Raw genomic sequence first — 27,240 nt, 5'->3', positions numbered from 1 at the left:
TTTGATTTAGTAGCTTGGGTATAATGTTCCACAGACATAACTACAATACTCCTGTACTTGAACTGGTATGTTCATGTAACACCGCACCGCTCTCTGCGTGTGTTGCTGTGTGAGTCTCTGATATCTAAAACACTTCTGCACCATGCTCCACAACTTTTCCAGATTATGGCTATACCAAGTAAAGGGAATGATTCAAGGTCTTTATGGTGACAAAACAATCTATATTCCCTGCAATTTTTTTCTTAAGAAGTATGACTGCATTATTTGTACCAAAGCATAAATGCCTTTTCTGGAATACTTAGTCTTCCTCACAAGCTCTTTTCTGCTATCAGTATTATGTTCTGCCCATGATTTGACACACTATGAAGATTTATGACAGACATACAGAACTACTTAGGTGTGATGAAAGCTTATGTCCTCTTTCTGAGCAAGTCTGCTGATGCAGAAAGAAGATGGGAAAAGATACAACTTCTTAGGACCAAATTTGACACAAGAATATGGTGGCTGTAGAGATCGTTGGCAGAAATGAAGGCAAGCAGCATCCTGGGTTGTATCGATAGCACAGTCAGTGACTGCAGCATGTGATTTCCTCCCTACCCTTTACTTTGCACTCATCAGGGTGCATCTAGAATACTGCATATAGTTTGTGAACCTCCAATACAGAAAGACACTGGAACCTGGTGCACATTCAGCAGAGGGCCATCAAGATGATCCAGAGCTGCAGTCTGTGCCCTTTGAGGACAGGCTGAAGGACTTGGGCTTCTTCAGCCTGGAGAAGAGATGGCTGAAGGGGAATCTTACAACAGACCCTCATACCTATGAGGTGGTTATCAAGAAGAGAGAAACAGGTTTGCATGGTGAAGCACGGTGACAGGATAAGAGATGATGGGCATAACTTGAAACAAGAGAGGTTCAGAGTGGATATGAGGCAAAACTTTTTCACATTCAAGCAGTGGAACAGGTTGCCCAGAGATGCTGTGCCACCTCCATCCCTGGAGTTTTTCAAGGCCCCAGTGAATAAATCCCTGAGCAACCCGGTCCAAATGTATAGCTTATCCTGCTTTGAGCAGGAGGTTGGACTACAGTCTTCCTGAGCTACCTTCCAGACTGAGTGTTCTGTGATTCTGTGACTCTGGCTACACTCAGACTGGTTGGTTGTAGTTCTCTTGGAGCGAGACAGGAATTAGCAGATAAATCAATCCTTATGGTATGACCAAGGTATGAGTAAGCATCCTACAGGGAACTTGGACTGTGACCTCCTTTGGAACAAAAACCTCTCCATTTCTTGTTCTTGTCCGCCACAAATATGTTCACTGACAAATAACCCTTATCCTCAAAGATCAATTGAATTGATGAATGAATCATGAATTGCCCACTTTGTTCCACTTCGCTCTGTTGAAAAATGTCTGTGCTGATTGCCTGCCAATGTATTTTGTTGTCCCAGCAGATGAACTGCTGTGAGCATAATCTGATGTTTGCATCAGTTCCATAACCAATTTTGTAACTGTCTCTTGTGGTGCAGAGGTGTACTCATCCCACCTGGTTTACATAAACTACAGCCATTTTATTATCTGCCAGGAGGTGAATAAGGCATTCTGCAAAAGAGCAGTTAGACCTCCGTACACGTGTTTGCACTGCACTGAGTTCTACACCGTTTCTGCGTGAATGTGACTTGCATTTAATTCTGGCTTATGTGGGCTCACCGAGTCCAACAGAGAAATATTTGTCACGGTAGTGTTGTGGGGGAAAAACACTTCCATTTGGGCTATTTCTATCAGATCAGGGAGGAGATGATAACACCCCACAGAACTGTTGGAAGGGTATCTGAACTCTTGCCTGAATACAGAGTCTATCTCCTAATCTTGCTGTCAGCATGCAATCTCCGTATAATCTCCAAAATGTGGAAAAGGTTCAGTTGTCTGATGAACTGAGACAAATTGTGACTGTTGCTTGGGGCAGTGCCTGAGGTTGTGTGCTAAGGGAACTTAGAGTCAGGTCCATCCTGAGTTGGTTAGCTTCCTAGTATCTCAAATTCAGAAACAGCTTTTTTCTGTTAGTGTTAAAATGGTCTGCTCTGTTCTGATTTTTCACCTGCAGGGTATGAAGAATGCTTTGAAGTTCTGAACCTTGCAGTGAGGCAGGTGTCCGTGCAGAGTTGCAGGACATGCTTTATTTTCTAAATAATATAGCTACTACACAGAACACGGTGGCGGTACCTTAGTGGCATGGACAGTTTAAGAACAACAACTCTGTACTAGAAGTGGTTTTGACCACCTAGATATCAAGGGAACTACAGGAGAATGGTCATATACAAATATCTTTCTATTTTGGTGGGTTGACCTTGTCTGGCTGGCGGGTGCCCACAAAGCCACTCCCTCACTTTCCCTCTTTGTCAGGAAAATAAAATTAAAAACTTATGGGTCAAGATAAAGGCAGTTTAATTAAGAAGAGCAAAGGCCATGCACGGAAGCAAAGGAGAACAAAAAATATTTATTCTCTACCTCCAACAGCAAGTGATGTCCAGACACTTCCTAGGAAGTAGGGCCTCAGTATGCAGCGGTTGCTTTGGAAGACAAATGCCTTAATAGCAAATGCCCCCCTCCCTCCTCCTTTCTCTTAGCTTTTGTTGCTGAGCACATCATCATATGGTAGGGAAACTTTGGCCAGTTTGGGTCATCTGTCCTGGCGATGTCCCCTCCCAACATTTTGGCCACTCCCAGCCTACTGGCCTTTGGTGAGGCTGAAGGGGTGGTTGGGGGTGAAGAGACTGCCTCGGTGCTGTGCAAGCACTGTTCAGCAGTGGCCAAAACACTGGTGTGTTATCAAGACTTTTCTAGTTAAAATACAAAGCACAGCACTATGAGGGCTGCTGTAGGGAAAGTTAATTCCATCCCATCCGGATCCAATACATCTACATGCAAGAAAATTTCTAGACTTGAATCCTACTGTTTTGAGGAAGAATATCTCCTGTAGCAGAGAGAGAAAGAGGAAGAAAGAGAGAGCGAAAGGGAGAGAGGCATTTCCTTATGAGAGGCATTTGGCTACAACATTAGCAAAGAATGAGTCAAAAATAGCTCCCACTCATTTGGCTGCCACCCAAGTGGGAAAAGTAAGTTGTTTAATTCTTTCAAGAAGGGATGATCCAAAAGAGCAGTCACTGGAAAACTCTCAATGATTGTCTTCTCTTCCCAAGAATTCACGCCGCTACCATATAGTCCTAGTACATCCAGATAAGCTATTCTGAAAATGTGGCCAATTGCTAGGCACCCCACAGACTTCACAGAGTAGAATGCGCTTGGACTTGTTTCCTTCCAGTAGTGCTTAGACCAGATAGACTTTTTTCCCAAAAAAATATGCATGTACATTCAGAGCTCAGTGTAACATGAGAATCCCTGAGGGACAAAATCAGTCTTCTCAGGGCCTGAATGAGGGAATTCAAGCAGTAATTCCTGTCATCGGAGAAGGGGGATTTCTAGGAACTGGCTTTCCCTTGCTTCGTAGAGAGCCTGCAATCCCAAGCTAGTGCTGACTCAACAGTAGCAGGGTGTGAGAAATTGCAAACACAGCAGCTGTAATTGCTTCAGAAGTCCTTGCCTATCCATGAATGCTAAAAATTGAACTTCACATTCCAGTGGCAATTCTGAATAAATCACTCAGTAAAGTGATTAGGTTGCATATGAGCAAATTATACTGGGCAGGCAGTAATTGAAGATTCTCAAATACAAACTTTGTAATTAATCTCCCTTTCAAAAAGGATAAGTCCAAAGATTTTGAATCTTTTTATATAAGGTAGTTGGAGAACAACACTGCATTCTCTTTTTTTTTTATTTCTGGTTGCTCCTAGGCAACCCCCTGCTGGGTAAATACAAACACACTATGCTCTCCTAAATGTCACCCATATTTTTGTCCTTGATTTTCTTTCTTATTAGATAGTTTCCTGAAATGTTAACTCTTCAAACATGGGAGATGAACTTGAGCAGTCTACTGCCTTTGAATCAGTTTCTGTCTGGGCAAAAGTATGGGTGTGCTTTGTTCTCAGTAAGAACTATCAGTGCACTTCTGGAATACAGAACAGATCAGGATGCATAGTCACAAAGCATATTACTAATGTGCATGGACTCCTGGGACCACGGGGAGAGTCTGCTTTTTCCATAATGCAGGATCCTATGTACTTTGTTACAGGAATATTGATGGAATACAGTGAGGTAAAAGTGTAAGTTCTTAGATATAATGGAGTTAAGGTGCTTGGTACTGGTATTGAATACTGATAATTTTTAAGGGGTGATGGAGTAGTAGCAGCAGTACTTAAATTTGTAGCACTGCAAAGAAGTCAAAACTTTGTTTATTGTTACTTTTATAATAGATTTCAAATATTAGTGCTTACTACTTATTAAGCAGCATTCATTCCCTCCTTCAAATTTGTGCATGGAGATACTTTGTAAAGGAGGGAAGAGGCAATTCAGACTTATTTTTTTACAGAGAGATTCTGAAGCAGCCTGTCTCCAAACCTGAGAAAGGTGAAGAAGGCAGTTTCTTGGCACTGTCATACTAGACCTCCTTGGAGAAAGACTCCACCAGCAAGCTTTGAAGCTGTTATCATTTGAAGTGACATCCTTAACCCTGCAGAAAGGTCAGATAAAGATACCTGTGCAGATAAAGATACGTGGTGGTGCCAGGCAGTCACCAGTCAGCTCTGTGCAGTTAAAGAAAAATAAATACGATATTCTATTGCCCCCAGACTCGCTGGGGTCTCTCAAGAGACCTGTGGGTCTCCTGATTCTGTAGGTATGCCATAATTGGGAACAGATATCTTGTAGTGCTTCCTTTTGTCGATTTGAGATATTTATGAACTTCTCAATTGTGTGTGATAAGCCCGAGCGTTGTCAATGGTTCATCACCAAATCTAAGAGCTGATTGCTTTTCAGCAAAGCCTAAAAAGTATCACATTTTGAGGCTTCATGCAAAAACTTACAACTTTTTAGAGGGGAAGACGTTTCAGTGCCTGAATTGTGAGTATTAACTGTCAGAGTCTACCAATGTAGACAAATGTTTTTGTGTTTCACTAATATTATCAGAACATAGTGGTTCCTGGCTCTGATATCTGACACCCTGAGAAGCACAGAACACCAAGGCAGGCATGTAACATTACCTCTGCAGCACCCTCTCCAATGTCCAATGGCTTCAACCCTGGGATGTCCTGAGCCAGTTTGGGGTGGGGTGTTTTTTTCCAATAAAACAGATATATGGGTTTTCTTCCATTAATTTGTTTAACTGCTTTTTGTCTCAAGTACAATTTTAGAGTCTACAGCAAACACTGTCTGAAAACTCGTCTACACATTCTGTGCAGAAGTACCCGATCTTGGCTGTTTTGAACTCGCCACCTGGTATTTGCCTTTGATGCAGCAGATGACGAATGACTATGCTGGTTCAGACTAAAGTTTTCAGTTTTATAACCAGACTGGATAACAAACTACCCATGTTTACAACAGCTGCTGAGATTTCTCAGAAATGAGGCCTTTTTATAGAGTATCAGCATGAAATTTATTTATGTGTATGGATTGAACAAAACAATGCCATTTTAAGCTTCTTTTCTTAAGAAAGAAGGTTACGCATTTGCACTGTGCATCCATCATTCAGCCTCTCCTTTGTAATTTCTGCCTTTGTTGGCCTACATTAACTCCTTTGTCTGAGCTGAAGTAGTCTCAAAACCAATTAAATTTATATACCATAAATCAACATTTTGGTAGAGTCCAAAGTTAATGACTCCTTTGTGGAAAACTATCAGTATAACGTCAACATTTATTTAGCCTCTCTGGCTTGCCATTAGCCCCTCAGCCCCCAGGTGGGCCAGCCTGTTTGACAGTCAGCACATCAGCCCAGTTTTGAGTCAGTGACAATATTTGGTGATACGTCTCAGCTCCTAATAAGAGAACTAGGGGGAAACAAAAGGTAATGTGGAAGGTGTTGTTAAGAAGTGCTACTAATGGAGAAGGGAAAAACTAGGAACACCATGGGAATTCAGCTCAGGGAGCACATGAAGCACAACTGAGATTACTGCTACGGGATAGAGAGGGTGGAGACGTAAAGAACAGGACACAAACCCATAGGAAGCCAGGCTTCATTAGTTTTGTTTCTAATGGAGTAACTTCCTTACTATCAGAATATACCTTCTTGACCAGAAATGAAACATTTACAAACTACAAACAAAATATTTGCAAAAATTATTCAGCAGGTATTTTACAGAAAAGTGATCACCTCTCACTCAATTTACCAATAAATTTAATCTTACTGAAACATTTTAGTTTATTTTCTCAGATTCTTCCGTGGAAGAGAAAACCTGTCCACAGATACAGTTCTCTTGCTATGAAGTAAGAGTTACTTCCATCTGTAGGACAGTGTGTTTTTTATACGAGTGCTACATCTTGGAAACAAACTATAAATGTTCTAATGGGTGAAGAAAAGAAAGGGTGAAGCAGATGATGACTGGCCAATTTTAAGACTCATCAATTTTCTTTACAATTTGTTTTCTGCCATAATATTTTCTGTGAAATTCCTAATTATTCAGATGATCAGAAAAGTTGGCCTGGAGAAAAAAAGTTTAAATTTGTTCCTATTTTTGTTAAAATTTAATGGTTGCTTATCTTTTTACAAGCCGTATTACAAACTTGAACACTCCTGTCAGCCTCAGCATAGCCCTAAAACATGAAAAGGGAACAAGTCACTGTATGACAGAGCAGAACTAAATTGAGAGGAGGCTGTGCAATCAGTGTCAGACATAATCCTGCCAGAGCTGGGATTTATATTTGTAAAATTTGGGGTTGGCACTTTTCACCAGTGATTTATACATTTAAAAACAAAACAAAACAAATGCAAAAAATCCCAAGACAAGTTTTTGCCAGAGTGCAAATTCAAACAGGAAAAAAGCTGACGCGTTACCAGTGCAGTTCTTCTGGAAGTTCGGATTCTCTAGTGGGTGCCCTGGGATCCGGCACTGAAATCTGTGCTGCCAGAACTCAGGAAACCAGGGGTTGCGGGTGTTGGTGTCCAGACGCAGCTTCAGATAGTAGTCATCAAACGACAGGACCTCTGGAGACTGCAGTTTGATAGTAATGCCTCCATTTGCTTCAGGTTCATAACCTTCAATGACTTCATCTCTGTCTGCCCAACCATCACTGAAAAGAGGCAAAAAAACATTTATTACACAGAGACAGGAAACTTGTTTTGAAAAAGTAACTGGCCAAAGGCAGGCCAGTACCCTCATAAGCAATTAATTAAGAGGGATTCTAAAGGTACATCTAAAATTCAGGCAGAGAGGGAAAGAAGAAAGCACAATGATGGAAACTTGTAATGAGCAGTCTGACTGATTTCATGCAGAGTCCTCATTAACTCATCTGGAATGACGAGGATTTATCCTTGTCCCTCTGAAAAGGGTTTTTGGGCATAGCTTCTGGTGTGATGTCTTTATGAATGAAGAGATTCTGCCTTATTTAGGCTGTCCTGTAAGGGGTGGAAACTGAAAGAATTAACATTGATGGAAAGGGAACTGAGCCAGGATCCTGGGTGTTTTGCAGCAGAGATCTCAGCATGCATGCATCTTACAGCTAGAAGAGTAATTCAAATCAAACATAAAGTGAGAAATGCATTGTGTTGGAAGAGAATGGAATAAGAATACTCAATAAAGTTGACCAAACTAAAAAGAAAACCACATGCTATTCTTGCACTGCATGGGATTTGTGATAACACTTTTTTTTCTCCTTTTTTTTTTTTAACAAACAATGGGCTTTTATTTTACTTCTATGTTTATTCATGTAAGCAATACTTTTAAAAAACTGAAGATAAAACTCTTTCTTGACAACATTATTTCATGGAAATATTTTAACAGGTTTGAACAAAGTCCATTGGGCTTAGCATCTGAGTTTTAGTTTAGTTCTTTTGACAAGAAGTCCATCGATTTAGTGTCATTCTCCAATTCTTACCAGGGTCCCCTAAGAACAGTGCTATTACGGTCTAATTTAAGTGCAAACATAAGTAAGTTGGCCGTGGCTTCATTTTAATATGCTGGGCATGTCATGAGAGAAATACATTATTGTAGCACCTCAGATCTAGCTCTACCCATTCGGAATCAAGTCAGCGGCACTGCTGCAGTGAAAAGCAGACAGATGAAGCACTTCCAGCAGCCAAGAACTCAAGAGGAGAAATGTGATTGACCACTAAGAGAGAAGTCTCTGTTTCACCCAAAAGAGGCTTGCGTCCTGAACTCCAGACAGACTGAAAGAAGGTCCTTGTTAGGATCCTCTTACACACAGCCTTGAGAAGAGCGTTGTGGGGCAGACCATACCAGCTGAGGGCATTCATGAGACACTCAGCATAGATGTGCCTGGGACTCCACAATAGAAAACAGACAAGATTTGAAGTAGCAAGCTCTGTCATAGTCCTAGTCAAACAGGTATAAAGTGACTACACATTGGGCACGTGTGAGTCTTTGGTCTCCAGCTACTAGACTGAACAGCTGCATGGTTTAGCTGACATTTGCATTAGCTGCTGCATCTGTGCTGTAGGCACCTGTAAAAAAATGGCAGGTCTCCATGGAAATCAAGAAAAGCCCATGTACTGAATCCTTTCCATATGGGACACAAGACCCAAACCTCTATTACAGGAAGTTATTTAAGGCATGGGATATCTGGCAGCCCACTGACTGAGTGATCAAGAGATTCCTTTCAACCTGAGCCCAGGGACACACAAGCACCTTCGAGCCAGGATTTCTTTGTTTCCCTTTTTGCCAAAGCCTTGCAGTAGAACTGCCCAATATTTCTGAGCTTATAAACCACTGACCAATACCTTCATATAGCCAGGCAGCATGCGGTACATGTGGATGCGTGTTGCATCTCACACGTGGTGTAAGAGCAGAGAGCAGGGGGAGGTGCAGGCAGTAGGTCACAGGAGGGAGATAGTTATGGCTGAACAGTCCCGCTGTGGAATGGGGGTGGGCACAATGCGGTATCCCAAAGTGACTCTCTCTGCCAGGCTGAACCCGGCAGCATCTGCTGGGTCACTTCTTCCCACAGACAGTGATGTGGGTCACTCAGGTCCTGCCCTTGTACACATATAGCCCGAATGATAACCACATGGCACAGCCTTGGCCTGACAGCTGCTCTTAAATTGCCACAGGAGTGCACAGATTTAAAAGCCACACTTTGTCCATCGCCTACGCCACTAGACTGCCTTGAGTTTTGGAGAGGGAAAGAAGCCACAGCTCAACCTCCCTGCATTCCCCCACTCCTCACTTGTATATGTGCTGAGGGCAACTGTGCACCCTGACGACCGATCACAGTCCAGACAACCCTACAAAGGTAAAACCAGAAGAACAGACTTTCTGTATTTCATATAATTCAAGCCATAAACTATCACCGGAGGGGAGAAAAAGACACAATGTTTATTTCTTCTTATGTGGAGGAAAAACAAGCAAGAGGTCAGTCTTACAGCATAAGTAATTGGGTCTTAATTGCATGATTACTTCATTATTTGTCACAATGTTTATGGCTTGCAAACTGTAGACTCAAGCAGAAACATTAGTGAGTCAAAAAGATTAAGCAAATCCGGCCATTTTTTAGACGACTTTCTAGAAAGGAGGTAGTTTCTCTACTGCTTGGATTCCTACCAGCCGAACATTAGAGTGATTTATTTCCTCTCCCTTGTAAGTTTGGCTTGGAAAATTGCCACATTCACTCTGCAGAGCAATTCTGCAAAGGCAAGAGAAAGTGTATTTCAAGTTCTCTGAGGGCAGCTGATGGAAAAGTTCCCCTAAATTGGAGCACAGATCGTCACAGAACGTTTCTTTATCTGTTTCTGGCCCCAAATACTTTTTGTTCTCTCTTCAACTTCCTCAAATTGTTAAATCTGTCTGATAAGTTCTGTGTGAAAATGTGAAATGTGAAAATGTGTTCAGCGAAATGTGAAGAAAAGGCACTGGAATCAGAGAAAATAGTTCATACATGTTGAAGTTCATAAGGAAGCTTTGATCTACTCTCAGTGAAGTCAAGGAAGCAAAAAGGAGTCCTCTGGTCTCTTAGGGAACCCCTGGTGGCTGCAGGCTGGCTGTGCTGAAAGGTGCCCTAAGGGGGCCATGCAGCCCTACCAGCAGCTGTGGGATGATTATCAAAGACCTAAGATCTTGTTATAATCTGTGCCTATATTCTTTTTTTACTGTGTACATATTAAAAAAAAAAAGGGGGGGGGGGAAGGATTATCTGGGAACTGCGCATCCTTAGTGCCATATGAATAGATGTATATTGTTCCAGAAGACAATGTTAAAAAAATTGACATTTCTAATGCTGGGCAACAACACAATACTGAAGTCCAGATGACAGTGCACATGTTAGTGACAGAATCAAAAGACCAATAGCTGATTCAACAGAAAAATGAAATCTTATTAAAAAAAGGCAGCGTATACTATTCTTTTGTTGTCAGAATCAAGTACTTTCCACCCACTTTCCTTCTTTTATCCTGCTGAGTAGCAAGTAGCACCACACGCAGCACTTTTTGCAAAGCCATCTTTCTGTATGCCTTTACTGCAGATTTCAGTATCCATTCAATATCCATCACCCAAACTGCCTTCCCTGATGGGTGCAGGTTTTGTGTGACTTCCTGGCCTAGAAATGTGCCAGGTCGCTTGTGCAACAGTTGATCTGAAGCCCTGTGAGGGGGTTTAAAGTGTGAAGACAGAAACAGTGAGGGAGGGACAAGTGTGTGGGTGTCAAACCGGCAATCACTCTGTTCGCTCTTCAGAGAGAAAGAACCAACTGTTTTTGTTACCGTTTCATGGTGTTTATCACAATCACAAAATGGTCACCAATATTCTGCAAGCTACTCTCAGTCCAAGCCCCAGTCTGGTGGCTGACATTCATGATGCCAAATCCAAATTTCAGCATTCAGTTGCAAACAAAAATCAAACAGTAAGGGAAAAAGCCCAGAGCTACTCCATCTAGCTTCAGAAGTCCTACTTCCCAGACTGACTTTGAAGAAACAAAGCTATTTTTTTCTTAACCAGTTTACTATTCTGCTAATGTATGACAACAGACATTCCTGAATTGTGGCTTCAGCATCTTAGTCTCTCTGTACTTTCTGAACTGCAGTCACATATATTCCTGCGACTGAAATACCAGGAGGAATGTAATGGATTTCCAATTTCCTTTCCTCTTCCAAACATGAACACTGTCAGCTGCTTTTCACAAGGGCTGATGAGACAACCAGCAATCAGGCTTTCTATTTTCATCTCCTCAGGACTTAACTCTTAAACTATGCAGCAGCAGCTCTGCTCTGCTTCCCCGCACAGCACTCGGAGCATTACTATTCCAGATGCTTTTTCCAAATAAGCAAACACGCAAGAAGAAAACATGCTGCTGTTTATGAAGACTTGCCCTGTGATTATCGTAGGAGGTAGCATCCTGTCACAGGTAAACAAAATGAAACATGTTTATCAGTCGTGGACACTGCTGATTTGATCCCTGCACCCTCATAAGGCTTGATCTGATGGACCAAAGCTGTAGAGGGCAACTGATTTAGACTCCTCTGTCTGGAGGGCTGCATCATTGGCAGCTTTGTCAATTCCCTTTGCAGTAGCCAAGGTAATGTTTTCTTAAGAAGTTTACATTCATTTTTTTTATGCTGCATTGGCCAACTGATAAAATATATAAAAGAAATTAAGAGCAAAAATCCCTTTACAAATGCAAAATGAATTATTTTTGTAATAACCCTTCTGCCTATGTCAGATATTCTTGTCATTATAAAACCAAATAAATCAATCATGGTAAAATAATATTTTTTTTTTTTTTGGACAAGTTCTGTTCCTGTGCTAGCGGGTATTTTTATCCATTTTGAAAACAATGCTACATGTAGCTATACCTGTGTAACTTGGAAACATTATTTTCAAACTTCCATCCTTCACAGAAGTTCCCTGCAGATATCGCACTCATGTACAGTAGCAGGGTCCCAGGTGACCATAATTCTCACACAAAAAGATCAGAGCCTATTTTCTTGCCTTCCTCTCCTTTCCACAAAACTAAAGCCCACGACAATATGCTTTCCTTGTCACGTCGATATACATCCCCACAGAGCACATTTCTGAATGCCTTCTTACCATTGCTCTCAAGGCCGCCAGCTGCCCTGCTGTTACATTAAACTTCTAATAGATTTAAATATGAGGACAGCACCACTCAAAGAGTTCAACATTCAATAAAGTGCCATGCCATTTTGTTATATATGTCAATATCTTTATTTTTGAGGACAATTATTATCTGTTGGATAATATAAATAAATAATATTGCATAAATAAAAGGCTGGACATTTTACTTGGAAAGCACTTTTTGCAGAACCGTCTTTCTGTGTGGTGGTCAGACACTGTTTATTTAGAGAGTCAGACATTGCTTATTTAAAGGCATTTCAAAATGCTATAAACCCCTAAATAGTGATAAGTAGAGTTTAAATAATTTGTTATTTGATTCTGATAAATGTCAGTGCTCTGGATTTCCAGTGACAGTCAGACCTGGAAGCCTGCAAATTCAATTTTCTCTTTTTATGAAAGTCTTTTTTTGACAGCATCCCACTGGAAAATCCAGCACGTATTCTGCTGCCTGCACACAGGAGTTGTACGACTATGACGGCCTCCTGCCTGCTTCTGCGGCAGAACCGACAGAAACTCAGAGCTCAGCATAAGGCCAACCCAGAAAGTCCTGGTGTGGCAGGAGGAATAATTTCATAGGCAGCTCCAGCAAAGAAAAATCAGTGTTGATACTTGATATAAGCACAGGTGGCAGAATCAGGCCCAGAGTAATTCACAAACAGTTCTGTAGCTGGCTGCTTAACTGCCCTCTTCTGGGAGTAGACTTTTTTAAAAAATTCTTTCTTTCACCATCCTGGTGTACTGGAAAGAAAAAACACAATTAGCTTATTGTGGTGGAGGATGGACCGATTCTCTGGCAATAAGAAACTCTACTAAAGGTATTCAGTGTCTGTGTAACACATGCCTCAAACAGAAGATGCCATACAAAGAAAATTGAAACTGTCCTATATTCACAAGTCAGCAACTGGCAAAGTGACTTTCTTCCTTAGGCTTATGCATTATCAGTCAATCCCAGTGCTCATCAATGTCAGCTTAAAGGTGCTGATTGTTATTGTTAATGAACATTATTTCAAACATGAGTAAAAAAGGCCATTTTTGCATTCATTCAATTCTGCTGATTCATCAGTACTGTATACTCGCGTTGAAAGGTGGGAGAGCTTTCCTCAGTTCCCAAACCATGAATTCTTAAAAAACACAGTTTTACTTTTACTTGTCTGACAAGTCTTGGCAATCTAGGAGATTAGTCCCATGGCTACAGACAAGCCTTTATCTCACTGTTGGCAGGCTGAAAGGCTGTATACTGTATAGGCTATAACCGAGGCTTGCTGGGCACTGACTGACCTCCTTAAAACGAGAAGAATCAAATTCACTAAATCTTGTTAGCCGAAAGAAAAAAAAAGGGGGGTTCTAGGCCAGCAGTTTTGCTCTTGCAGGTGTAGATGGGGGTAGGCAGGACTCATCATCTTCCCAAGCTGCCTGTCTTTTGCAGCAGGCATAACAAGGTACTGTGAGATTTGTACCTGCTCCCCTTCCCTACAAACTGTGCTGGGCTCAAATGTACCTTGAATTCCAGACTTTAGATTTCTCCTAGTTGTTGACCGTCATAGGTCAGCCCTGACTCAAATCAGCTGAAAGGATCATGGGAATAGCAGCTCTGCAAACTGGAAGCAGGAGGAGAAAACCACTGAAGCTCCTTCTGGAGAACACCACTGAAGCTCCTTCTGGGAGGGCAATGGAAAATAAGAGGGAGAAGGAAGATTGCTGCACTGACAATCTCCCACACACGCAAGAGAAGGTACAAGAGGAGCATTTGGTGCCAGACTGTGCAGTTGCTGATTTTAGACTCATAACTCACACAGCGCTACTATGCCACTGTGGGTTGTAATCCTGCCATGGACTATAGACTGAAGAGCATGTCAAACCTGCTCAGGACTTGGGCTGAACACCTCTAGAGACCACCAGCATGACGCAGAAAGAGACCGGTATGATTTATCAGTTAATCCTGCTCCTTTTGAGACAGCTACAGGTACCCATCATGGTTTGAACACTAATGTCCTAAAAGAGGTGCTATTTTCTGAGAGAAATTGAAAGATTAAGTTTTGAAATAATTCCTAAGGCCACTTTCTGCAAGTGCTTTGTCGTATTTCTTAGCAAATTTTCTCTTTCTTGACAGGTTCTGTTTCATAACATTGCATACACAATTTTTCACTTCCCATCCACGATTACTGAAGGCGCGCAGTCGCAGTAGCACATTAGCTCTTATATTTTATGCAAGCACAAATTGTTGGTAAGGGCTTCCAATTTTTATTTAGTGAATCAGTGGATTTTTTTGAATGAGTGACACTCTGTAAAGAATTTGATAAATGATAGGCCATTATGTTTCAAATGATTATCATTCACACTTTTGTGTGAATTTTGAGAGGTTTTGCACTGTTCATTTGAAAAATGTAGATTATAACCTTGTGGACCATGAAGGATTGTATTTTGCAAATATGTATTTAGGAAGGTTTTAATTATCATATGCGGTGCATATATTTGCATGCAATTTACATAATGTAATTTAACTTCCTATCATGCAGGCGTTATCCTGGGGAGTCTTCACTGTGAAGATTCTTGACATGGTTGGCATGTGCAGCTTTTTGTAAATGTAGTTGCTGCTTTTATGCAGGAAAGGTTTTACCATTCTCAAGGGTGCACAATGGTGCATATCTTGGAAAATCAGCAACCTTATATATATATTCTCTAAGGCAATAGCTGATTTTTCAAAAGGTTTACACATGCTCTCACCCCTGACTGTCAAGAGGATTGAATCCTGGCTCTGCATATTTGAAATTTACAACATGGGGCATCATGAAAGCACAATATCTTTTCCAAATGAAAGCACGTGTGTAGGGAGGAGAGTATCCAATTTTAAACAAACACACACAAATAGAAAGGTTTAATCTTAGAATTGTGCCTCATATAAAATGCTCCTGGCCTCCAATATGTGCAGATAAATACAAGATTTTTAACATCTAATTAATAGACTGAAATCTGAAAATAGGGAGTTTTATCTTTGCTTCTCTGTACTAGTCCCTGGGGATTTTTTTGTCCCCTTGCTGCTGCTGTGCTGCACTGCAAATTATGTGCAAGAAGACTCCACTGAAGGATGAATATGGATTGTAAGAGGTAGTTCCTGCCACAGAGAGCTCAGCTGTAGTCCCTTTTCAAGGAGGGTAGTTAGAAATATTCTTGTTAAGACTTTGCTCTTGTCTGAAAGTCTTAGAGACTAAGGTCTTTTCTGTGCAAGCATGCAAAGGCATAAAGAGGAATAGAGTGCTTCCTACCTCTGCTCCAGCCAACTACAAACTACTCAAGTCTCCAGGCCAGAACTGAAAGACTGGAAAGAAAGATACTATAGGGAGGGAAAACAAGGTGGAAATACATAGAAAACTACAGGTATACATACAGGAAAGAGAACAGGTAAAAACACGGCCCTGTCTGCTCCATACCACTCCACCTTGCTGGATGCTTGGATGTGAATTTGTTGTGCTTCCTAAAAGATTACTTCATAGATGTCTTCTTTAAACACTATCAGGGTTGAGATAAAGACAGTTTCATAGAACAGTAACAGAAAAGGAAAATAATAATAATAATAATGGTAAAAGGATATACAAAAAAAAATGACCCAATACAAGTCGCTCTCACCACCTGATGATCGATCACCAAGCACCGATCGCGGAGCCCGGCCACCCAGCCAACCCCCATTTATATACTGTGCATGGTACCTATGGTATTGAATATTCCTTAGGCCAGCTTGTCCTGTCTATGCTCCCTCTCAGCTTCTACGGAACGCTGAAAAAGTCCTTGACTAATATAAACATTACCTAGCAACAACTAAAACAGTATGCAACATTCGTCAACATTCTTCTCATACCAAATCCAAAATGCAGCAGCTACTAGAAGGAAAATTAACTCTATCCTAGCTGAAATCAGGGCAACGCTACATCTTGTATCAGGTTGCTATTACTGGTTTGCATATATCTTATTTCCATACCTATACAAGGTCTGGAATGCTATTTCTACAGTCATGCTTGAAAACTGAACCTTTACACACATATTTATACAGGAACTGCTCGCTGCTTTGAAAGCCCCTTAATGAAACCACGTCTGCAAAGGAACTGGTAGCTGTAGATCAGAGCACACTATCCATTCCATACCAAAGCATAATATCACTGGCTTCAAAACATCAGATCAAATAAAATGCAAAACAGAAGGTGAAATGTGATGAATCCCATGATAGAACCATAAATTTTGTGAAGTTATTAATCAAAGGTAACATATATTAGAAGAATCTTTCCATAAACAGCTGTTTCTACAAAAGTTATTTTAAATTTGGCCATATATTCCATTCTTTTTCATTTCTGTGGATACTTGAACATTCAGATTACTGTGAATGTTTATGAATAAGAAATTTTCCACTCAAATATTCATAAATTGTTCATTTGAAATTATATATTCATCTGTAAAATAGCCAAATCATACTATGTCAGTGAGTCATCTAAGCACCTAAACCTTTCCAGTGAGAGTATCAAGTAATATTTTAAGGCTTTCATAGAATGAAGAAAGTAAAATCATTAGACTTGGGTAGCCTACTAACATAAAATTGCATTGTGTCTACAATGAACAGTTCATGAACCACTTGCAAACCAAGAAAACAATTAATAATTTGAATAATGAATTCACCTGAAAATTAAGCAATCTGTTCACAAACAGTTACTGAACATGAAAATGGGTGCAATGCCTTGAATATTTTTTTAATAATCCACTGTTCAGGCAATACTATTATACTCGACCCAAATCAACTGTTAATAAAGCACTTTAAAATACATAGAACATTATTATTGATTTACTCTTCTGCATTTGTTGCTTTCTTAAAGTCATAAATGCTTACTCTTGTAGCTACACAGATATGAAATAAGAAATTTAAGTACAATCATCTGCCTGTCTGAAGCAAACTTAACTCAACATCACCCAGCTATCCTCTACTCCTTCAGAGTACCTGCCTTATCAAGCAGAGCTATGGTAGGACAGTAGCAGCCTTTTAGGCATTTAGGTGTCTGGTACCCAATCCATATTAAATCAAAATATGCCCAGAATATAACTGGAAATGATCAGGTATCTTGCTTAGGGGACCTATCTTGTTTAAATGCTGCTTATTAAAGACTAGATTGTAAGTTTGTAGTTCAGGTTGTTCAAGTACTACTCCTTCTAGATATCATGCTGGTATCACCAAGAGAGCTAGGATGGCAGATACTCGTTGATGTAAGGAAAAGGGCCTGCTGGCATGCAGTAGCTGAATGGTGTTACACTGCATCCCATAGTAACCTCATTTTGTGGCATCCAGGGCATGGAACAGCCATAGCAAGATGCATACTTAAATACAGAGTTTGCATACAGCCTGACAGACTAGGAGTTAGAAATAGCACCTGTTGAATCATTTTCTTCTATTAAAAAAAATTACTAATATGCAGGCTTATCCAAGCGTTTGAGAGAGCAACATAAGGGAAGATTTTCTAAAAGCCACAGGTTTCATTGTAAGTTATGCTAATCAGAAAAATACATTGAAGATATTATGAAAAGAGTGTAGAACTCACTGATCTGTTATAAACATTAATAAAAACTGTTAAGTGAACACATGTTTATTTAGAAAAAGAGTAGAGTGATGTGCCAAAATCTTGCTCAGTCTACATGTATTCTTACAGGTAGTTGAAGCATGCTTAAAATTGCAGAAGTAAAATAGTTCCATATACTTTTTATATGGCCAAGCCAACCCATAATTAAGTAAGCGTACCATTGAATAAAATATTGACATTTCATTAGATTAAATAAGAATGCAAAAATACAGCAAAGTCACAAGTGAGCAGGCCTCCATTCTTCAAAGCATCTAAATTACCAAATCGCTAAATTAATGCACAATATAATGAAATTAATTTCAAAATGGATTAAATAAAAATTATTCTTTGTTAATTCCGTACTGGAGATTGAAGGGGCAGCTGTTTTCCTTCTAGATCCCAAGTTGTACTTCAATTTGAAGACTTCTTCCAGGCAATAGGTATGGATATCTGATAGCAGACATTTTCCTGATGAAAAATTCTCTTAATACTCATCTTTCCCAAGAAAGGATGGGGATTTTGCTTCTGACATAGAGGCTATGTTTTTGCCCTTTATTTATGCAGTCAGGGAATAATTTAGGTTGGTAGGGACCCCTGGAGATCTTAGAGCTCAGCAAGCTATGCATTGTCCATGCAATCTCCCTTCAAGTAATTTTGCCCATTTCTTTGATTGTCTTCAGGTCATTAGAGAAAGTACAAGTCACATAACTAGGGAGACAATAAATCTGCTACTATAACTTAAGCTTTACTCTTTTATTTAGGAAGCCAAAACTTCTTTTATATTTTATTAATCTACTGACCCCAAAACAATCAAAGTGTTCCCAGGATCAATTTTTATTAATTAGTGATGACATCACAACTTACTAACAGGAAACTGAAGTCTGGCTTTCGCCCGAGGGCACAATTGGGATGGAGTGTGTAAGCAGGCTTTCCTCTTACATGATACAGTGAGAGAGAAATATTTTTCGTTTTCCATTCATGAATCCAGCCAGAGAAGAGGAATGGGTGTGAACTCACATAAAATAAATAATTGCCACTTTGTTTCATGCAGTAGCAGGAGATATGCAAAGAAAATCTGAAAGGCACTGTGCAGAAACTTCCCTTGAGTAAAACTGCTGTGTTTATGGGCAAGTAAAGACCGAAGAATAAAAGCCAAATAGCATCAGCTAAAGCCCACTGCCAGGGTGCTGCATGAGCCAGCTGCCACCCAGGGGCTGGGGAGGCGGGAGCTGAGGGAGACCCCAGGGCAGGGCAGGACAGAGCCTCGCCAGCCTGGGCTCGGTCCAACTGTGCCCAAACCAGGTGAGCTGGGGAGACCCAGAGGTTGTGGCCAGGTTCAGCCAAGAGTTGAGGTCACCAGACAGAGCATCTGATGGCATTAATCGAAGAGCTGACTGATGCCACAGAAGAAGCGTCCCTTCTGTTTTCAGCTTTTTTGAGTGATTTTTTAAATACAGACAGGAAACATTGCTTTCTTAATGTTTCTGTTCCACAAATACAACTCCTATAGTCACCAAAGACATGCAACACATGTGCAGACAGAAGACAGAATGACCCTCATGACAATAAACTGGACAAATTTCCTGATGATCATAAAGAAAAGGAAATTCAAAGCTATTGAGAAGCTGACAAGTCCCCAGTGTCTTGTTATTTCCTTTTACTCTATGGCTGAGTGATACATGAAAGGTTAAGAATCCATCTCAAAGAAATCTGCTCTGCCTCTATCAACAAAATCTGAAAGCTAATTTTTAAATCTGTGTTTATACATGAGATCGAGAAAAAAAGTTATTTCTGGAGAAGCATTCAAAATAAAAAATATTTTCTTGTATTCATCCATTGAAAACCAACAAAAACTACAGACCTCAAGGTAAGTCACATGCACATTAAAAAAAAACCAAAACCACAAACCAAAAAAACCCAAACAACAAGCAAAAGAGAACAGTGGAAGGAAAATAGCTTTTTCAACAAAAAATATTGTTGTGGGGCAAATGTAAGAACAGCAGTCTGAATCTTTCAATAGTTTGGATATAAGGACTGTTGCTCACAAAAATATAGAAGAGATGAAGGAAGACAAATTAATGGAGAGGACCGAGCCAGATAAAGAACTCTTTAGATTTTGTGTATTATGACCTGGGAGCTGTAAGTAAAGGAAGGTTGTACAGTTGGTACTAACTCAGGAGAAACCTGTGATGTGATTAAAAGCCAAACAAGCATGGCGCTTTCAGCTGCTTCCTGCTGTTTTAGAAAAGAAAATTGTTTGAGTTTTCCACGGTGCCTTTTACCTTCTACTGATGGCCACCTGTTCTTAGTCCTCTACCTTCTTCTCTACTTGATTCCTGGTGCATTAAAACTATTTATCTCCCACCCCACTGAGAACTAAAGCATGGATAAACTTAATGTACCCAGGCAAAAGAAGTGGACATGGGGGACAGTCTTATAGTAGCCTGAGCCTTGAGGTACCAGTTATTCTACATGGACCAAATTACCTATCCTTAGTGAATACCATGGGATTAATTCTGAATCCTCTAACTGTGGTCTGCAACACTTACTTGACTGAGGGATACAGCAAAAAGTAAATAAGATTGCTCAACATTAGTAAATATTGGTCAGTTACAGAAAGGAAGGAATATGAGGATAATATCAAGGTCATTTTCATCACCTTTTTGGACAGTCCGAGGCAGGCAGAGCACACAACTGTTGGGAAAGAATGTAGATGTGAAGATATTTTGGGAGTTTCTAAGTAAGAAGAGGGTCTAAATATATAAATATTGATATATAAATACATTGGCAATACCATAATTTTCTGAATGACATTATAACTAACGGAGAAGGGGGAGAAGGGAGAGAGAGTAGTAAATTAGTACAGGACAGTCAATGCTATTTGAAATGTAAATAGTTCATAACCTATCCAATAGGTATTAATCTATTTCCAGTTGTAAGAAAGAAAAAATACTTAACCCAATGCCCATTTGACATTTAGGAAATAGAACTGTCCCTCGAAGACTGACCCAGTACAAAGAATGAAATCACTACAACAAGGTTATTTATTTCCTTTGCTGCATTAACATCAAGTTTAACTGTGCTACAAGACTTATGAACTCCAATATAATATAAATGCATGTTTGTGTTCTGAATAACAGTTTTAAGAAAGTAAATACATCTGTTCAACAAAATTAGAACTTGATGCAGTATTGGTCAAGGACATGCTTGAACTGCCTAAAATGTTAAGTGCTAGAACACCATAACACTTTCACTGAGAACTGAGTTATGACTTGGAAACTGTATTTTTGCACAGAGAATGGAAGGGAAACTGGAACTGTTTCATGATGATGGAACTAAAATAACATTCCCAAAAAAGACAGCCTTCTGTCATATTATAGTCATGGATATATATTATATATGTGTGCCATGTAATTCTGCCAGCCAAGAAAACGGGAAGGTAAGAAAGGATTTGGGGGGAAAAAAGTAATGCAATCAGCAGACAATGACAGTAATACTCACTAGCTCAGTTGTTATTACCTTAGTGGGGAAGTCTCTACCTCAGGACTCAAAATCCACAGACATGACAGAATTCCATTTTAGGACTATGTTTTCTAATACCCAAAGAGAGCAGAGGCCTTTTTTATGTGTCTGTCTAATCAATGGCCAGAAATAGCAAGGATTATTTTTCAGAGAGGGCTTGACAGAGAAGTGTCTGATGGGAATTGGTTTAATAGGATAACCTTTTAAAATGGTATATTCAGGAAATCCTTAGAGAAGCACATACCAGTGTTAATTTGACAGCCTTCTCTGTATAAACCTTTTTTCTCTTAAAGGAAAATAAAAATAAAAGTAATGAAGCTCAATAGGGATAGACTTGGTTTTCTCTTTTCTTTTTTTTAATGAAATCCCAGAGTCTAATTAACCAGGCTTAGTTGTTTGTGTTTTGGGTTTTTTGTTGTTGTATTGAAATGTAAGCTCATTTAAAACCAGTGAGCCCATTCAACAGTAATGGAAAGAGATATTGCTGCTCCTTTCTCCTCTCTGACACCACCTTTACCACCCACCGTCTCATCAATATAAGCCAACCAATATTAGTCCACATTGGTCATTAGCTGCTTTGCAAAGAACTTTCTATTTTCTCATTCATTAAAAGTAAAAACAAAATCAGGAAGAATTGCTCCTTTTTACTGCCTCAGAAACTGAGGTGAGGAGAGCTACCTATTGTACAATAGTAACTTCTGTGTCTATGCTAATGCATAGTACTGAAAGGCACGATGCTTCATACTTATAAGTGTTGCAGTGTTGAAGTGTTTATTGTTGGCTCTTCACATCTTACTCAAGTAGATTGTCCCTGTGGTTTTTACTTTACCAATAACCCAAATAATATTTTATGAGCACAGACCATAAAATTGCGAGACACATATACACATTAAGATACATTACAATCGTTAAGATACATTACAATATACAATATTTTCAGGGACTTTTTAAAGTCTTCATGGCTTACACATTCCCTTCTTTGAAGCTTTCTTTGAAATCATACGAGCTGAACAATTATTTTATGTTAAATGGAAATGAAGATTCTTATACTGATGTATGCCTTCCAAACTAGAACTGAATAGAAATACAAAATAATCCATAAATCACCAAAAAAAAAGCGTGCTCTGTTCCTCTCACCGAAGACAGAGAGGCATACTTAATAAGCTAAGTGCAGACACAATACTAGGGCGAGGAGAAAACACAGTGTTTCATTCCACAGTTTGCTCAAGTTAATTTCCCAGAAAATCTATGCACAAATAGCAGAATATATTCATGCAAGATATACCTGCTGCTCTGTACTGCACTGACAATATAAAGTCATTTGAAATCCATCTTAGCTTTGCATCTTCATAGTACCAAGTGCCTGGAGTTCTTCGACTGGTCCTACAGATTCATCACAGTTTTGCAGCTCAGAAAGACAGGACACCAACTTCTCCTTAGTATGTTATTAAAGCCCTTATTATTCAACTTTTTAACGGCAACTCCTGGGGCATGCATTTGAAACAGCCACTGTTGTTCTGGCATTACAGAAAGACAACAGCTTCCAACATCCCAAGAATGCCTGTGATAAAGAGTAACCTTATTTATTTTCCCAAGTTGAAAAGAAAATAAATAATTTCTTTTTCTTGGTTCAAAAAAAAAGTCTTTGGAACTAAGAGTGCATGTGAGATCCAACATCTAAAAATCATGGAGGAAAATAAAAGGAGATGGAAATACTATTAGTGATTGTTTTTACTCTTCGAAACACTGGGACTCACTCACTGTTGCATGATGGAAAGCTTATGCTGAATAACTGTTAATTTCTAACCTCACATTTACATAGAAATACACCCCAGAATTCTTCTCATTTCCCCTCCCTTTATATGGACTTATCAGAATCTTATACCCCCCTTAATGATCTCCCTCTGTATATTTTTATACTGTAAATTATTTACATACAAAACATAAATTTGAAGGGTTTTTTTGCTGCCTAACAGTTTACATCCTTGACATTATTTGTCCATTTGTGCATTTCTACAGTTGATTTCTTTTTCTTATACGAGCAGCTATATTTGCAATGTCCTTCAATACTTTTTAGACGCCTGTGTGCCTCATCTTCATTTCTCTTGAGACAGATTTAAACAGCAGCTAGTTTAGTAATTTTAAACTCATTATTTTCTATCTTTATTCATGAGTTTACTTCCTTCCTGCTATTTATTTTTTCTCATTGTAATTGTATAAGCCTCTCCAATTTCTCTTACCACACCAGCTCTCTCCTTCTATATGTGTTGTAATTTCCTTTCTTCACACATCGTTCTTGTTTGGCTTACTGTCTTATCTTTCCACTTGGCAGAAAACAAGAATGCTCAAATAGCCAGGCTGAACAAATCATATTCTTCATTATGCACAGCACCTTATTGATATGCATTTCTTATATACATTTTGAAATAATTGCTCTTGTAATTTATACTGCAGGTTCCTGGGAGGAAAAAAGCTCTCTTTGGAATTTCAGTATTTAATTTGAAATAATGCTCAGAAGCAGCGCTTCTAATACATATTTGATTTACTCTTCAGTCATATGTATATTACTTAGTACTTGAGGGGATGGGAATCCTGAGCATACAACAGTTGTAGGAGCATTGCATTCTTTAGGTAAATAATTTTGCAAATACCTTCTTGGCCTTGAGACGACCTAACAATTTTTGTATTCCTATTTCTGTATATGTTTTTGTATGTGTTTGAATACATATTTCTATGCATCTCTAATAAAAAAAAATTGTAAACTGATTACCTACTTACTGTAGTCATTTCATTCAGAACAGCCTCTACATTCCCCAGCTACACAGAGATCTCACTGCTCAGCTCAGCTCTGCTCCTGTTAGTTTGCCCAGTACCTGCCTTGGACTTGGCAGGAAAAGTGTCCAAGCCTCAATGAGTGCCAGCACATGTGCTGCCGTGCCTCCCCTATGTTCAAGTGGATTTGCTCATGCGTGGGAGATGGAAAGAGGAACTACAGAACGTTACTTCTGGAAGTGTATTTCCAACACACATGCCCCAGCTGAAGCTGCAGACTTTAACCCTGCTCAGTTCTCATCCCTGACAACACAAAATGTACATTAAACTCTTACCATGCATGCAGAGAGGTCTGGGTTAATGGGGAAAGGACTAGGGGAAGATGAAAAAGATCTGGACTGAATTTTGCTATCTGGGCACTTTGGCATCCATGATTGAAAAAGTACTACACATGGGAATTGGGTAATCACTGCCAGAAACTGACAGAAGCTCCAAGAGAAATTCGACCATTTAGTTAACAAGTGACAAGAAAGATTAGAAAATGCCACTGAATATGTACTACTAACATTGAACAAAAATCTCCATTAATGTTTGTGTTTAGATCTGAGAACTAAATGTATTGTTAATTTTTTTTTTCCACGAAGTGACATGTGTTAATTTTTTAACTACTTTAAATGTATCTGCCTTGCTCTTACAAATCTCCTCAGACAAGAGCAGTTCAACACAAGCTACTTTCAATGCACTATGCAGAATGTGGTACTTTCACAGGCTTCCTTTGGCTTAAAATACACTCCTGAGGAATTTCACTAAGCGTACATATTGCTTGAAGGAAGTGAATCTATTGAAATGTACATTGATGATGTTCTGACTTGGAAGAAAACAGCAGCAGAACATCACAAAAGACTGAAAAGTGCATTTGAGAGGACTATAAAATAGGACCCAAATTATACAACAAACGTGAAGCTTCAGGCTCCAGAAAATGTTTGAAAGAAGTGCTAAAGAAGATGGCATAAAGAAGACAGTAAACTCCAAGCTATTCCAGACTTCAAAGAAAGGAGTGTGCAAAGTGGGAGGGATGGTAAAATCTGTGGGAAAATTTGTGCTAAACTTGACAGTCTTTATTAGTAGCTTTCAAGCACTTATAAAAAGCACACAATAGGCGCAAACTTGGACAGATACTTTCAAAGCTTACAGGGTTAATAAAGTTCCTATCTTCAAGTATTTTGATAGGAGTACACAGACCTAGGCATTTTCAGATGCTTTGGAAAATAGCTGAAGGATGGGCTGCTTACAGAATAGGCCGGATACCAGGCACTTACCAAATCAGAATGTCCCTGTGCATTAGCCAGGAGGAAGTGAAAGAAGTTTTACGTATTCACTTACAGAAAGTTGGCAATAGCAGGAACTAGTCACATAACATTTGTACCCACAGCAAAGATGGCACTAGTTAAATGTAACTGCAAAATAAGATGGGTTATTTCAGTTACGATTACAATATTTGAAAATATAGCCTAAACCAGGAAACGTACTGAGAGAGACGCTCTCAAAATGAATTCTCAAAAATAAAGGAGTATTATTGCACATGGGAATAGCAACAAAAAGTCCACCTCAGAAACTACACTGTTGGATTATTATTTTTGTTACCATAAGGCTACATGAAGAAATTTGTATAGAAATGCTTTAATGGCAAGAGTTAAATCTGCATTTGCCAGACATGTCCTTGTTATGTCTGATCACGGTCTACCACTCAGTAGGCAGAACTGTTGCAGAGGATTATGGATTTCAACATGTAACATATCAAGTTCCAGACATCCTAAACTGAATGGTCTGGTGGAAAATGGTGTTAAGACATATAAAAGGTTACTCACAAGCAATTCTAGAGGAGATACATGCCTACTGCTGATGAATGTGTGAGCACCACCTCTAGAACGGTCTATCACTATATGAAATTTTGTTTAACACAAAAATCAAGATCAGACTTCCTAGGTTAGTCAAAAATACAATGGAAGACAAAACTGATTCTGAATGTAGAATGATACAGTTATAGTATGATAAGAGTTCTAGGGTATTAAAGTTTGGAAGCTTGGAGGTGCAGACTACGCATAATGGCATTTGATAGATGTAAAGGGGCAGTGGCTTGGGGAACTGTGCTTTCTTCATCTTATACAAACTTGGGAATATATTTTTATGGGAAGCTTGAATTCATTACAATGTTTTTTTGAAAAAAAATAAAAAAATAAAAAAAGGCCGGGGAAGAGGTAGAAACTGCTTTTCCCTGAAAGCAAACAGGAAGCAGGATTGCACACAGAGCTGCTAGATGATTGCAGAGCAGGAAGACAGGTCAAAGTCTGAAATGCTCTTAGAAGTCCAACAATAATACATGTAGAGCACTACTGAAATAGTTTAACATTTTTCTTATGACACCTGTAAAAGAAAATTTAGGGTGAGATCAGTTTCTGTTTCTAAAAATAAAAAAAATAAAAAAAAAAAAAGAAAACATGAGGAATTTATGTACTGACCCTTTGAGACTAAAATAACAAAGAACAAAGTGTATGGCCTGACCTGAGACCACAAAACAAAACAGTGAGTTCTGAGCAGAAAATATGTTAGAGTTAGAAGTGAGCAAACCTGGATCCTCTTTTTAAACTGTGGATAGTGAAATTTCACTGTTTCACTATCAGAGTAACTGATAATGGAGAGACGACAAACAATTCATTAATTATCAGCTGGGTTTTAGTTGCCAACTGCCATCTGAGCATGATTTGACCCTGTAAGTGCTTCTTTTCTTCTCTGATCCAGCACAAAGTTCAAACACTCCTGCATGACTTTTCTTTGGGATGAAGCAGATGAGCTGTGTTCACACAACACTGAAAATGGCAGAGATGGTTTAAGAACCTGTTTCATGCTGCTCCCCAATGATTAGTCACTCTTTGCTTTCTAAGTAGTGTACTTGACTTCTGTCTTATAAATACAGCACGTCCAAACAGCAACCGTGAAGATGCTTGCCAGCAGGAGCCAAATAAGTAATATAAACATATAATTTTGCATACAGCTATAGTTGCAGAACCACTTGGACCTCGGTTGTAGGTAGATGCCTTGCTCCCCGGCAGCTAGAACTATTGCAGCCACCTCGGTAATCTCCCCAGCACCACTGTACAGCAAAGCTTCATTGGG

The 27,240-nt window shown here is 39.4% G+C and overlaps 1 protein-coding gene across 9 annotated transcripts in view; it reads right to left on the bottom strand.

Annotated features, from left to right (window-relative positions):
* Positions 1 to 27,240, bottom strand: part of GRM1 (glutamate metabotropic receptor 1) — a 191,399-nt gene that overhangs the window by 64,516 nt on the left and 99,643 nt on the right. For all 9 annotated transcript variants that reach the window (XR_010070324.1, XR_010070325.1, XR_010070326.1 and 6 more), the window contains exon 4: positions 6,937 to 7,172. Coding sequence is in view for 6 of the 9 variants with exons in the window: in XM_063329251.1 (XP_063185321.1) it covers positions 6,937 to 7,172 (236 nt within the window). In the remaining 3 variants the exon portion in view is untranslated. The remainder of the gene's footprint in view (positions 1 to 6,936; positions 7,173 to 27,240) is intronic.

The sequence above is a fragment of the Chroicocephalus ridibundus genome, chromosome 3 (genome assembly GCF_963924245.1).
Source record: "Chroicocephalus ridibundus chromosome 3, bChrRid1.1, whole genome shotgun sequence".
In the NCBI taxonomy this organism is placed as follows: Eukaryota; Metazoa; Chordata; class Aves; order Charadriiformes; family Laridae; genus Chroicocephalus; species Chroicocephalus ridibundus.
Note: the sequence above shows the minus strand (reverse complement) of the source record. Positions and strands in the feature narration are given on the sequence as shown.